At 48.1% G+C, this 15,379-nt stretch overlaps 1 protein-coding gene across 4 annotated transcripts in view; it reads right to left on the reverse strand.

Moving 5' to 3' along the window:
* Positions 1–15,379, reverse strand: part of C8H8orf58 (chromosome 8 C8orf58 homolog) — a 49,488-nt gene that overhangs the window by 6,271 nt on the left and 27,838 nt on the right. For 2 of the 4 annotated variants that reach the window (XR_008311016.1, XM_053269470.1), the window contains 5 exons: positions 12,769–13,466; positions 7,229–7,393; positions 5,227–5,425; positions 3,412–3,524; positions 612–730 (listed from right to left, as the gene is read on the reverse strand). Coding sequence is in view for 3 of the 4 variants with exons in the window: in XM_053269470.1 (XP_053125445.1) it covers positions 612–730; positions 3,412–3,524; positions 5,227–5,425; positions 7,229–7,393; positions 12,769–13,466 (1,294 nt within the window). In the remaining variant the exon portion in view is untranslated. The remainder of the gene's footprint in view (positions 1–611; positions 731–3,411; positions 3,525–5,226; positions 5,426–7,228; positions 7,394–12,768; positions 13,467–15,379) is intronic. The other 2 variants (XM_053269472.1, XM_053269471.1) reach the window with 2 other exon arrangements.

Here is a 15,379-nt window from a genome sequence, read left to right on the forward strand (position 1 = left end):
AGGAGAGGTCTATCATCGGCTGCTAGTCTGAGGGCTATAGTCCACCTCCAGCCTCAAAAGCAGGATGCCTCTGAGTACCAGTTGCAGGGGAGTGTCAGCAGGAGAGAGAGCATGCCCTCAACTCCTGCCTGTGGCTTCCAGTGGCATCTGGTGGGCCACTGTGTGAAACAGGATGCTGGACTAGATGGGCTTCCATGGGCCTGATCCAGCAGGGGAGAGGAGAGCTGGTCTTGTGGTAGCAAGCATGACTTGTCCCCATAGCTAAGCAGGGTCTACCCTGGTTGCATATGAATGGGAGACTTGATGTGTGAGCACTGCAAGATATTCCCCTCAGGGGATGAAGCCGCTCTGGGAAGAGCAGAAGGTTTCAAGTTCCCTCCCTGGCTTCTCTAAGATAGGGCTGAGAGAGATTCCAGCCTGCAACCTTGGAGAAGCCGCTGCCAGTCTGTGAAGACAATACTGAGCTAGATAGACCAATGGTCTGACTCAGTATATGGCAGTTTCCTATGTTTCCTATGTTCCTAATCACACAGAAAGCTTTCTTATGGAGGCCACTATCACAATCCGAGCAAGCGTGGCTCCAGGGCCATATCTAAGAAGGAGCATCTTACCGACACTGCCTGCTGCTGGGAGAAGGCTCGTCAAAGGGGCTCAGCTCACCAGCCTGCACAGACCTCCTCGTAATCCTGTTAATCAGCACTTTGACTTTGCCCCAGTGCGAGTGGTCATTCTGGAAGAGAAAGAGAGGGCACCATGATCAGCCACACAGAAGAGGGTCCCACAGACAGAACAGAGGCAGAGAACTCCCATTCCAGCATTTGCCTCCCTTTGGGAGTATGCAGTCCTACTCACAAGGGGAATTAACCCATAGACATAAAAACAAACTAGACAGACACAAAAATTCCAGTAACAAACTGAAAGCCTGTCGTGTTGCTCCACAGCTCAGATGGAGGCATTGTTCTACTCCTGCATCCTTAGGGCAAAAGCCCAAGCTGCCTACCACTGGCAATTCTGAGGAGGAACACATGCCAGAGCAGAGGTGACAATCAGGACTGCATCATGACCCCTTGGTCTAGCCCCAGAAAGCAGGGGCAGCTCCAGGAGCAAAGAGGTACAAGTCTTGGTGCTGGTGTCAGAGATGTATTCCAGAAAAATCTTCCTCAAGGGCAATTAACTCTTGAGGCTAGCTTGACAATGGTCCTTGGGGCAAAATCCCTTGCTACCCTTGACTTAGAGAGAAAGCAAAAGCGGTCCACCCTGGTTGCATATGAAAGGGAGACAGTGTGAGCACTGCAAGATATTCCCCTCAGGGGATGGAGCCGCTGCTCTGGGAAGAGCAGAAGGTTCCAAGTTCCCTCCTTGGCAGCATCTCCAAGATAGGGCTGAGAGAGATTCCTGCCTGCAACCTTGGAGAAGCCGCTGCCAGTCTGTGAAGACAATACTGAGCGAGATGGACCAATGGTCCGACTCAGTATATGACAGCTTCCTATGTTTCTGCAACCTTAGGAAGGGGAAGCCATTTACCTTTTTACCATTTACCAAGAGGCTTGCACGCAGAGCAGAATGAAGGAGGCCCATGGGTTGCACAAACCCAGTCACTTCAGAGTTAATTGACCTGCATTAAACACCCTGTTAAATCACCCTGTTTGTAGCCAAGGTGGGTTATTCCATAGAGAGCCGGCGTGGTGTAGTGGTTAGAGTGCTGGACTAGGACCAGGGAGACCAGAGTTCAAATCCCCATTCAGCCGTGATACTAGCTGGATGTAATCTACTTCACAGGGTTGTTGTGAGGAGAAACATAAGTATGTAGTACACCGTTCTGGGCTCCTTGGATGAAGAGCGGGATATAAAATGTAAATAAAATAAAATAAAATAAATAAATAAAATATTCCACCTTTTCACTGCATTGGTAATAGGTTAAATCAGGCCTGCACAACATAGGGCCAGGGGCCAGATCCAGCCCGTGGGGAGTTTTTTACGGACCACAGGAAAGGAAGTCCTACAGCAACAGCAGGAGTCATAAAGAGCTCTGGGCCTGTCCACTGACCTCAGCAGTGGCTCAATGCATTCGTCCGCTTGAGATGTTCCTCACCCACCTGGCTAGTCCTGCCTCTGGGCCTTAGCCCACTAACACCACCCCTCATCCCTCACACCTTCCCCACTCCAACCCTTTGCCTCCTCGCCTACATTGACTTTTTAATAATTAATTTTAGTGTTATAATTAATGTCATGGTTGTCCACCAAGACATTTGAGCTGTGCACCTCTGGGTTAAATGGAGAATTCTAAAGTCAGAGTTGCTACCTTTTTTCCTGTCAGGGCTCCCATGCCTTTAAAAGTTGCAGGACAAGCAGAAATATCTATATTTTTCCTGGCATAGAGAAGCCTTGATGGGGGAAAGCTACACACGTGCTATTTCTTTGTTCATTGCAAAATAACCCATATTAGCCACTTATAGAACTAGAGCAATTTTTTCCAGATTTAATTACCGTGGGATATGAATTACCATGGTAACCCTTGCTAACTGGGCCAAGAGGCACCTTTTTACAATCATGGCGCTCTCCCTCATATTTAGCAGGGAGAGAACAACAATCTCTGCACAGCCTCTCTCTTGATGGCATTTGCGGTTGTCTCCCTCAGGTTTCTTTTTAGATTGTGAGCCATCTGGGGACAGGCAACCACCTTCTACTTTGTCTTGCTACGTTAAAGTTCTAAAAGCAGGTTAAGTACTCTCTGGTAACAACAGCAGAGTTAAATATATTTCTAAAACATTTTCCTACCAAAGCACTTGAAGCATTGTATACTACCTAAAACAGCACAGATCCCATATTTTGCTTATATAGTATTAGCTAGTGATGTGCAAACAGGTTCGACTGTTTGGGTTGAACTGAACAACCCCGTTAAAAAATATTATTATTATTTAGGCCCCCTTGCCTCCCAAACCAGCCCATTCGAGCCTTCCCCCTCCAGCTTGGCAACCTCCAAAATGGCTGCCGGCTGCACAGGCGTGGTGGCCTCCACAATGGCTGCCACACTGAGGTGGAGTGCCCGTTTGAGAGGCAAGGAGTCTGGTGGGCGAGGGGAGGGGGAACCCCCACGGACCACGACCCCCGCCACTTAGAGCAAGTCCCCCAGAGGAAGTAAGTTCTAATATTAATTTAATTTTATATATACCTGGACCGAACCGGGAGTTGGGTAGGTTTGAGGGGGTGCTGGACTGAACTGGTGCGGTCCGGTTCGGACTTGAACCGTACCGGACCAGCCAGTTCCATGCACACCCCTAGTATTAGCAACGTTCCCTGGGACAATTCAAACCCACTACACGACAAGAGAATTAATTTTAAAAATGTAAAGCTTCATGCACAGGAATGACACTCTTACAATCTGCTATGGAGCACCCCATCCCAGGTTACCTTGAGCTTCATGCCAGATGGCAAGGTGCGGGAGCCCCCGTCTGGCTGATCCAGCAAGTTGGGTTCACTGGCAGAGTGTGCTGCCGCCTTCCTAGAGCAGTCGAGCTTGTTCCCTGTGAGGGTGGAAGAGACTGCACTTAAACTTAACTGCCCAGAGGCAGGCAGAAACCTAGTGTTGCCGCTTGCAACTATGCAGTGGAGCAGAAGGGAGAGGGTTATAGGAACACAGGAAGCTGCCTTCTACCAAGACAGAACATCAGTCCATCTTGCTCAGTATGGTCTACACCAGGGATGCTCAACTTCGGCCCTCCTGCAGATGTTGACCTACAACTCCCATAATCCCTGGCTATTGGCCGCTGGGGATTGTGGGAGTTGTAGTCCAAAAACAGCTGGGAGAGGGCCTAGGTCGAGCAGGCCTGGTCTACGCTGACGGGCAATGTCTCTTCAAGGTTTCAGACAGGCACCTTTCCCAGCCCTACCTGGAGATGCTGCCAGGGATTGAAACTGGGGCCTTCTGCATGCAAAGCAGATGCTCTACCATTGAGCCATGGCCCCCATCCCCTAAGGGGAATACTTACAGCAAATAGTAACCCACCCCCATCCAAATGCAAGCCAGATTCATGCTCACTGCTTCAAGATCAGATCTCATCCCCCACAATGCTTCCTGCTTCTTCACCCTCTTCTGTAGCACAAACAACTCTCTGGGATTCCTTCCCTGCCTCACCCTCCTCTGGTGCTTTGAAAAGGATCTGCTAGTATTAATCCGAGTCGTCCGATGACCCAAATACTAGTTTAAACTAATATTTTAAATATAGATTATATTTAATCTAATATGCAGATTAACAATCTATATTTAATCTAATGTGTGTTATACCGATAGATTAGATAATTGGCCTCCCCAGCTATTTTTGGACTACAACTCCCATAATCCCCAGCCACAGTGGCCAACAGCCAGGTATTATGGGAGTTGTAGGCCAACGTCTGCAGAAGGGCTGAAGTGGAGCAGCCTTGCCTTAAAGGATGGGGCCGTAGCTCAGTGGTAATCTGCTCTGCTTTGCATGCAGAAAGTCCCAAATCCGATCCCTGGCTTCTTCAGGTGAGAAAGACTCCTGTCCAGAAACTAGGAGAGCCGCTGCCAATCAGTGTAGACAACACTGAGCCATGCGGACCAAGAGTCTGACTCAGTATAAGGCAGCTTCCTATTCCATGTCCCACTGTCACTAGGCAGAATAGAATAGGATGCATCTATGCAGAGAGGAGAGCTGGTCTTGTGGAAGCAAGCATGACTTGTCCCCATAGCTAAGCAGGGTCTGCCCTGGTTGCATATGAATGGGAGACTTGATGTGTGAGCACTGTAAGAGATTCCCCTCAGGGGATGGAGCCGCTGCTCTGGGAAGAGCAGAAGGTTCCAAGTTCCCTCCCTGGCAGCATCTCCAAGATAGGGCTGAGAGAGATTCCTGCCTGCAACCTTGGAGAAGCCGCTGCCAGTCTGGGTAGACAATATGGAACTAGATGGACCTATGGTCTGACTCAGTATAGGGCAGCTTCCTATGTTCGAAATTAACTCTACAATAAAAATAAGCAGTGTTTGGGGTTATTGTTTGGTTAGACCTACAGTAAAAAGATTGGGGTGCTCAGAATATCGGTGCCAGGAGAGCAAACAGGGAGTCTCCAGGACATGGAAGAGATAATGGCTAAAGCCCGACTATCTGCCTGGGTGCTCTCCACAGAAAGTAATTCACACTAGATGGAGACAGAACAGGGGAAAGAAGTGGTGGGCTGCCCTTGCTCTTTGGAATGGAACTGCCTACTTACTAGAGTTATGGCCTGGACTCCGCAGCACACCTGTGTCCGAGGCGGATCGTGCCCGGAAGTGGTGGGAACTCCAGGAGCCTAGCGGATTGGGATCCTCCTCCTCCTCCTCCTTCTCCATTTCCATGGCTTCTGGATCTCTTAGCTGGGGCTCCGCCATAGCTGGTTCAGGCCCTACAGGACTTTCTTGAGAAAGGCCTTCCTATCAGGAAAAAGATATCAGAGTTGGAGGAAAACCACTCTAGGACCCCAGGGTTTAACATCTGGAGAAGGGGAAGGGGGAAGAATTGGATATGGCTGGTCCGAGGACCAGTGTTTCCTCTATCAGGGATTCCCAGGTGTTGTGGACTACAACTCCCAGAATCCCCAAACAAAAGCCATTGCAGCTGGGGATGATGGGAGTTGTAGTCCACAACATCTGGGAATCCCTGATAAGAGGGAACACTGCCAAAGACCATGGATCAAGACCCTTCCATTACCCCAGAATGGCTGGCAATACTACTGGTCTGATGTCCACTTGATGAACGATGCCCACTTCTTCTAGTCCGGGGTAGACAATGGGTGGCTCTCCAGCTGTTGCTGAACTACAACTCCCATCATCCCCAGCTATAATAAAATTGTGCCTGGGAGTGATGGGAGCTGCAATACAGCAACATCTGGAGAGTCACACATTGCCTACCCCTGTTCGAGTCCATGAGCCTGGCCCATAAGTATTGGCCACTGCTACCTTCTCAGGGGACGGATGCTCATAGGGATTTTTTGTTTTGCTTTTGGCAACATCTACGCTACTCGAGATGGAAAGCAGACAGTAAATAGTACTGCTGCACTCATTTTTACACAGAGAAAAGGATTAGAGTAAGGGTTAGGGCAACATTCAACAAATAGTTGTACTCTCTCCATGGAGTAATCTTTGGAGGAAGACATTCCTGCCAATTTAAAACAGCGTTATATATTTTGCAGGCCCAATGGTCAGGGCAATAAAAGCATGATAACATACTGAAAGCCTTGCAATACGATCACCGATTTTCCATCTCTAAGGGTGCAGACCTTGTCAAAAGTCACAGTGAGCATTCATCCCCCCCCAGATCAGGCCTGCTCAACTTAGGCCCCCCAGCTGTTTTTGAACGACAACTCCCATAATCCCTAGCCACAGTATCCAGGGATTATGGGAACTGTAGGCCAACATCTGCAGGAGAGCCAAAACTGAGCAGCCCTACTCCAGATGGAACTGAACACCTCAGCTGACTCGTATTCCCCTCCGGAAAAAAAGCATTTAGCTCTGCTAGATACAATATAAAGCGTGCCGTTGAGTCGGTGTCGACTCCTGGCGACCACAGAGCCCTGTGGTTGTCTTTGGTAGAATACAGGAGGAGTTGACCATTGCCATCTCCCTCACAGTATGAGATGATCCCTTTCAGCACCTTCCTATATCGCTGCTACCCAATATAGGTGTTTCCCATAGTCTGGGAAACATACCAATGGGGATTTTAACTGGCAACTTCTGGCTTACTAGGCAAGTCATTTCCCCACTGCACCATTAGGTGGCTAGATACAATATACTGGGATCAAAAAATTTAGGCTTAGCTCACTAGCCAGCTATTATTTTGGCCGTCTCCAGTCCCCTCAGCTCCTTTTCTAACTTCGGAGAGAAGTGGGTCTTCTGTCACTTGCACTGGGAGATGGAGTTGGTAAGCAACAGGGGGACACCCTCTCATACTGCCCCAAAGGGATTCCTGCCATTTCTTGCCTTCTCAAAAACAGCAGTGGACTTCTGGGGAGGAGAACTGTGTTATGCTGGGTATCCTGTTCACCAGAGGGCTGCTTGCCAGGGATCTGGGGTTACCCAGAGGGCAGGGGGCACTTGCCATTGGCGAGCTGGCAAGTGGATTTGCAAATGACCAACAACATGTGAACGCAGAATCAAGACCCACCAGTTTCCAATTGGGGTTTACTCCCTGGTAACTGTGCTTACAGTCCTAGCCCTGGCCCTAGCCCATTCCCTTACATTCCCAGATTCCTGGGCCCGGATCTGGCACTCCATGACCCGATGCTGATGCTGGAGCCTCAAGTTGGCCTGTTGCAGCTGGGCAATCTTCTCCAGCATCTGGCAGATGTGCTCTAGGTACCGCAGGCCCTGCCCAGGCATGGTAAGCGAATGTCCGTCTTGTGCCTGGGGGAAGAAGGAGGTCGTTTCAGTACACCATGCCTCTGAACAACACTCTGAGCATTCCCATAAATACTGCAGCTACTGCAACTCAAGCCCAGCTTAGGCACAGAGCTCACGATGGGGTGGAATTGTTCCTGGATTATTGTGCCACTCAAGATCAAGGATGGAGAAATGGCATGACTGAATGCTCCTCCCACGGTGGTGGGGTGGGGAGAACAGTTCCTATATATAGAAAACTAGAAGTCAGGGACAACAAGTTTAGACTAGCCTTTTCCTTGCCATGCTAGTTTTCTAGGTACAGGGAGGTTCTTCTATTAGAATCCAGGGGAGTATTCAATCGCAGTGCCACACAGAATGGCTCTTAGTCACAATTAGGATTATCAGCTCTCCCCGTTAACAGGGATTCCCACATGTTGATGACTACAAATCCCATCATCCCCAGCCAAAGGCCACTATAGCTGGAGGTGATGGGAGTTGTAGTCAGCAACATCTGGGAATCCCTGTTACAGGGAACACTGTTACTAGTATACTGTTACTAATCCAGGAAATTTCTCAACACCCATGTTCAGCACCAAGACTAGGAGAGCTAGTCTTCTGGTAGCAAGCATAACTTGACCCCTTAGCTAAGCAGTGTCTGCCCTGGTTGCATCTTAATGGGAGACTAGAAGTGTGAGCACTGGAAGATATTCCCCTCAGGGGATGGAGCCACTCTGGGAAGAGCATCTAAGTTCCAAGTTCTTTCCTTGGCTTCTCCAAGACAGGGCTGAGAGAGATTCCTGCCTGCAACCTTGGAGAAGCCGCTGCCAGTCTGTGTACACAATAGTGAGCTAGATGGACCTATGGTCTGATTCAGTATATGGCAGCTTCCTATGTTCCTCCCCAGTGGTTGGCACTGATCCTCTCTGGCTGTCCCAGCACAGTTCTCCCAGTTTCCTGGAAGGAGAGGGAGATTAAGGCTCTGGGGGAAACTAGTACCAGAGACTGAACTATACTGAAATAATGCTGGCCCTGAGCAAGGCTTGACAGCCACATCTCTGTCCCTGGAGCAGACAGAAATAGCCTTAAAGTTGACCCCTGCAATCTTTGTCCTTTGCGCACCTCAACGTCTGCAGCTGAAACCCTGGAATTGCAAGTTAACACTTCAAATCACACAAATTTGCATTTTATTTTATTTTATTTGAAGTGCATTGCTTTATTCTACTAGTGCTGTATTTGGGACCATTAACAATCCAGATGTACAATCTGGGGAAACATCTGGAAGGCTGTTGGTCTCTGGCTGACTGGGAGTGCGTGGATCCATGCAATTTTGCCAGTCAACATGTATGCTGAAGCCAACTTCTTTCCTCTCAAGCCCATTCTGCAATGCTAGTCCAGATGTCCAGCATTGTTTCAAAAAATTCAGTAGTACCAATGAATGGATGTCAATGCCATATTAGGAAGGTTAGCGGTTTCAAAGTAGTAATTAATGGTTTTCAGGTGATTATACTTAGGAAGTGTATAAGAAGGTACATGTTTTCACTTATTTATTGAGTATTCCAATTTTTTTAAAAAACCTACTTTCCACAGAAAACTTTGGATTTGTTTCAGTATAAGAATTAAAGGACATGAAGTGTCTTTATTGACCCCACTCATACTCATCAAATATTTCAGTCCAACCATTTCATTACCTGAAAAACTTTTGAGATACAGTGTGGGAAATCAATATGGTTGAGGTGTTTGTTTTACTGCATAAACAGGCCAAGCAACATGCCAAATCAGAACATAATCTATTTAGGACAGAACAATTTGTAGTTTTGGAGAAAAAGTAAGCATATTTTATGTAAATGAGGGGAAAATTTGTTTGGAAATTTCCCACCAGAAAGTTTTCCAGAAAACCCATCTCTGCTGTTAAAAGCAGAGATCTCTTCATAAGGGGGGCAAATACCACTTAAAACAGTGTTCCCTCTAAGGCGTGCACATGCTCACATGTTTTTTTTATGTCCGCTCAGTTAATTTTAGATCCTGCTCAGGTTGAATCAGGAAGGCCCTACTCTTGAATCAGTGCTCCCTCTAACAGGGATTCCCAGATGTTGCTGACTACAACTCCCGGAATCCCCAGCTGCAATGGCTTTTGCTTGGGGATTCTGGGGGTTGTAGTCAACATCTGGGAATCCCTGTAAGAGGGAACATTGCTCTGAATGCATCTGCACGCACACTGCCTTTATACTGCCACCCAGAACAAAACACAATCCGCACACAGATGGAAAAAACACTGCCTCAGACAAATAAGTTGCTCCCTCCATCTGCCTGCCAGTTCTGTTTCAGAAATCCAACATGGGGCACAACTTGCTCATCCAAGAACGCAATTTGTTGCACCTTCTGCCACTGCCACCTCGCCGCCCCCGTGCTGTGCAATGCATTTTGAGGGTCCTATTTTGCAATGCACCCGTTATGGAGTTTTCTAGCTCTCCTGAACCTGTATAGGTACATACTGAGCCAGGGTGGTGTAGTGGTTAGAGTGCTGGACAAGGACCGGGGAGACCCGAGTTCAAATCCCCATTCAGCCATCATACTTGCAGGGTGACTCTGGGTCACTTCTCTCTCAGCCTAGCTTACTTCACAAGGTTGTTGTGAACTTAAGTATGTAGTACACTGCTCTGGGCTCCTTGGAGGAAGAGCGGGATATAAAATGTAAATAAAATAAAATAAATAAATAAATATTCTTCTAAATTGGAGATTCTCAGCCTTCAGTCACTGTAGTCCAGCAACATCTGGGGGCCCAAGGCTGAGAACCCTGTTGTCATCGATAGCTTCAAATTGGCATGAGAGTAGGTACCAATGGCACGCAAGAATGATCAAGGCTCTGAGCAAAGGCCCCCATCTGCAGCATTCCTTCCTTTCCAACACTGATTCACTCCCTCCCAGCAAAATCCTTGTATTGTACAGAAGTAACTGCCTGAACTCAATCACAGCCAGAAACTTCAAAGTTGCCCAATGCACACAGCTTGAACAGAGAGCTCTTCTGGTCTCAAATGACCACAGTTGAGGCACCAGGACAAACACCCCGACATTTATCCAACGGTCTTACACCAGTGGGGAGCAGTGTTCCCTCTAAGGCGTGCACACATGCCTGCGCTCACAAGGTTTTTCATGCCCGCTCAGTTAATTTTAGATCCCGCTCAGGTTGAATCAGGAGGGCCCCACTCTGAATGCTCATGTGCGCATGCACTGCCTTGATGCTCCCGCCCAGAACAAAACTCATTCCGCACACAGATGGAAAAAATTAGAGAGAACGCTGGTGGGGAGTCCAAGATGGCCACAGGACGCCCCATGTGCTTTCCCAGGAAGAGCATATGGGAACTTTGCAGCTCAATTGTTCAAAATCCCCTGATGAACCACCAGAATAAGAATATGAATTATGTATAGTCAAGTGTATGAGAGTTAAGTTTTCTGCTCAGAAAATGGGGGCAGGTGTGGATGATACCTAGAAGAGGATTCCAGACCCTTTGCCAAAAAGGCCCAAATACCCTGTGGATGTGGATAAATGCTAGTAATGTTGTTCCTGCTTTATCTTTACTGTCATGGAAAGTAACTGTTGAACAGAAGGGACTCTTCAAACATATATATTATCATATTCTCAAAAAAGAAAGAAAAAGAAAAAGAAAAAGAAAAAAGGGGGGGGGAGCCACCAATGTCATTTAGTATTCAAAGCACTTCACATGCATTCTCTCATGTTTTAACAGGAACACAGACTTCTACCGAGTCAGACCCTTGGTCCATCTAGCTCAGTATTGTCTACACTGACTGGCAGCAGCTCTCCAAGGTTTTAGACAGGAGTATTTCCCAGCCCTACCTGGATATGCTGACGGGCAGGGTGGATCTGATTTAAATCACTAGTCTGTAAGACTAGATTTAAATCATGGGGTTTTTTTACATAAAGACATTCTTGCTGGTATAATCTTAATATTTACAACCAGATGATTTCATTTTTGGTCCTCTTCTAGATAGAAAAATCGCCCAAAATAATCTTACAGAAACCTCTGGAAGAGCATGACACTGTGAATGGATTAATGGAATTCATTTACCAAAAAATTTAAACTTTGCATGTATACAGCCTCATGCTACATAATAAAAACTAATCCTTATTTCATGATGAATAGCCTTTGGACTATAAATGTATCTTAAATAGAAAACTATCTTTAGATAGATTTTTTTTCCTCAAAAAGCATTTTATTTTTAAAAATTCGATTTAAATTTTTAAAAAAATCATTGATTTTTATCCACCCTGTTGTCAGGGATTGAACCTGGGACCTTCTGCATGCAAAGCAGATGCTTCGCCACTGAGCTATGGCCCCTTCCCTAACAACTCTGCAAAGCAGACAGTATCATCCTAATGGCAGCTAAACAAGAAAGATCTGCTGATAGTCACCAAACAAAACTACTGGCGAGGGCAAGGTCTGAACTACCTGCTCACCAGTTGCAACCCTATGCACACCTACGCAAGAGTAAATCTATAAGGGCAGCCCTCCTGGATCAGGCCCAAGGCAGCCCATCCAGTCCAGCATCCTGTTTCACACAGTGGCCCACCCGTGGTATTGAGAGGCATCTTGCCTCTGAGGCTGGAGGCAGCCTCTAGCCACCGGACTATCCCAGTGTGAACTCGGCAGGACTTACTTCTGAGTAAACATGCACGGGATTGGGCCGTCGGCCACTGCATTTGCACCTGCCACAATATAATCCGGCAGCCTCTGAAGGAGCTGGCACTGCATTCTGCAACCCGTGGCAGGTCAGATCTGCATTTACCCCCGTGGGGCCTTTAGATTCCTGCCATATTCTGGCGGGAAGCCAACAACTCAGGACTGTTAAACAGGTCTATGAGCAACTATAACTCAGAGGTGTTAAATTCTGGATTCCAGACGGGACCTTATAATCCCAGCACCTCCCGCTAAGAATCAGGTCAGGAGAAAAAGCAGCACACCGTGTGTAAGCTGTTACGAGGGCAAGGGCAGTCTCACATTCCAGAAAGAGGCAATTATGCAAGGTATCGTCATAGGGTGGAATGAAGAGCATTTCCCATACGAAACCACCCCACCTAGCCAGTAGGCGGAGAGATGAGGTCACAGCAGGAAAGCATGCTAAAATCCATGCAGTCATGTTCCCGGCACTCTCAAAGGGTGTCTATCATCCAAGAGATGCATTTTGGCTCTACAAACCCCATTTTAGACCCCCATTTGTATCACAAAATGCTTCATGAGAAAAAGTATCTCCCTCCCTCAGATAGAAGACAACCCTGGCATGAAAAAAAGCGAGCCCATTGCAAAAAGATTCTGGACAAGAGGAAGAAGCAACATTTCCCAGGCCACACTAAGCTGTGGCTTGGCTCTTCAGCTTCCACTGACCTCTTCTTCAGTGCTCTGTTCCTCTGGGGTGCTGCAGCCAGAGAGAGCCCAACATCCTCCCAGAGGAGCAGCAGCAGCAGCATCCACTTCTCCGTCCACATTCACGGAGTGGTGCAAACAATCGGATTTAAATCCTTCCGAGTCCACCAGACTACGGGCTCTCTGACCCAGTGGCCTGGATATCCGGCCAGCTCGGTTCTTCTGTGATCGCTGCACTACCTGGGCGAGCTTCTTGCTGATGGACAGATTCCGGTGGTAGGCACGATCCTGGACAGGTCCTGGTTCCTCCAGCCCTTCTTCTTTGGGGCAGCTCTCATGAGGCATGGGATGGGGAGGCAGAGGGGGAGGAGAAGGAGGAGGGTCTTCTGTAGAAGGCTGGAATCCATCCAGAAAGTCCAGGGAAAAGCTTTTCTCAGAGCCCACCGGGGTCGAAGGAGAGTGATCGCTGCTGGCCATCTCCACACCGGAGTCCTCCGATTCGGATTTGAGCAGCCGTCCACTTGTGGGTAAGAAGTCCAGTGTGTGGGGCAAGGCCTTGTGAGCAGGTGGCTCTGTTGGGGACTCGGCCTCAGCCCACCTGTCCATTTTGCCAGCCAGCTCTCGGTCGAGCGCACACTCGGGCGGAGGGTCCTGCAGCTTCCGATACATAGTGACCGAGGTTAACACCACACTGCTCTCTACCGATTTCCAAGCACGATCTGTAGTTCAGAAGGGAAGCAGGCATAGTTAGAGAGAAGCCACCCCCATTTCTCCAGAGAATGAAAGCCCAGCCCCTGAAACTAGCTGAACGGAAGACCGACTCAGCATACAACCCCGCCTTGGTCCCTCCCCTTCGCTCCTCCAACTCCTGGCGAAAGGGACTAGCTTGCAACATACACATTCCAAGAATATTCCTCATACATGTATGATGACTCAAGCAAAAGTTACCTTTTGCTTCAAGACAGGGAGCAGCAGAGAAAGGGGAGAGGCTGGAAATGTTTGCTAGAGAGAGAAACCTGGGAAGAAAGTTGCACAAAGGGTACCCCACTCCGGCCTCCTTTCACAAAAAGGTGTGGGCTTTCTAATCAATCCTCTTTAAAACAAATATGATGGTGAGAGGTCTTAGGCAAGCTTCCCAGCTTTGACCCACAGATGTGCCTCCATTTTTGATGTGGGCTTCCCCACAAACACTCTTCTTAGCCCACTAAGACACACGCTTTTGTCAATACAGCCTAAGACTGTAATCTCCATGGGGCAGTGAGATTTATAAAGCGCCATGCCGGCTGATGACACTATATACAGGGCGGCCCTCCTATGGGGCAGGGCATAACATAGGAACACAGGAAGTTGCCATATACTGAGTCAGACCATTGGTCTATCTAGCTCGGTATTGTCTGCACAGATTGGCAGCAGCTTCTCCAAGGTTGCAGGCAGGAATCTCTCTCATCCCTATCTTGAAGATGCTGCCAGGGAGGGTACTTGGGACTTTCTGCTCTTCCCAGAGCGGCTCCATCTTTTAGCTTTCAGTGCTCACACACATCAAGTCTCCCATTCAAATGCAACCAGGGTGGAACCTGCTTAGCTAAGGGGACAAGTCATGCTTGCTACCACAAGGCCAGATCTCCTCTCCTAAATAGTTGCCTCAGGCACAGGAGCGACAAATGCCAGTTCCGTGCCATAGTGGGTGCCACCCCACCATTCAGACGCTGCTCTTCCGCAATCACCCGGGATACATTGTTCATTTCCTCCTCCTCGGCCAACCCAAGGCACACTTCTCTCTCCGCTCCCAACCATAGCCAGGAACCCCCCTACCACCACTGCCTGCCTTGGTGGCACAGAATGAGTGTGCTCGCGTGTTGCCACCACAAATGGGGGGGCCGCATAATAATGTCCCCCTCCTCGGGCAGCAAAATGTCTTGGCCTGCCCCTGCCTACATATCAAATATTTCTATACATCTGCACTGTCTGCTTCTACACAATTAATAAAGAACACTGAGCTGCTACTGCAACAGGGAACACTAATGCACGGAGATCTGGACCCATATTTCGGCCACTGTGGAGAGGGCTGATGGGAGTTGTAGTCCAACCACTTCTGGGGATCCAAGTTTTACTGCACTGTATTCAAAAGCAGTTTGGTTAAGTAAAGGCAACACGTAGCAATTATATGAATGTCCCAGGCCAGTCAACCTTACACCAGCCCTGTAAAATAGGTCATCCAACACAACTTCAGGTGAGAAGTGACCACGGCCTGCCCAAGGTTACCCAGGAAAATCTGAACTTTCCAGCTGACTCCCATGATCACTATATTGTGCTCTTCCTGTACAGTGTCAGCCCAGCTGACTGGATGCAGTTCACAACCCAGAGATCCTGCCTGTCCACTTTATGTTTCAAGGAAGCACAGGGGAAGAGTGAACAAACCAATGGAGGAACAAAAGGAGAAGGCGCAAAACCTTATAGTCTCCTGCTGTCTCCAAAAATTTAAAGAGAGATCTTAAACTTCACTAAGATTAAGATCACTAAGAGAGATCCTTGGCAGTGATCTGGCAACCCTGCCCGGCCACAGGGCTTCTGCATTTTCATATGATAAATAAATATAAATACACACATAAGCAGACACATGAGTTTCAACAGG

Source organism: Hemicordylus capensis, chromosome 8 (assembly GCF_027244095.1).
Source record: "Hemicordylus capensis ecotype Gifberg chromosome 8, rHemCap1.1.pri, whole genome shotgun sequence".
In the NCBI taxonomy this organism is placed as follows: domain Eukaryota; kingdom Metazoa; phylum Chordata; class Lepidosauria; order Squamata; family Cordylidae; genus Hemicordylus; species Hemicordylus capensis.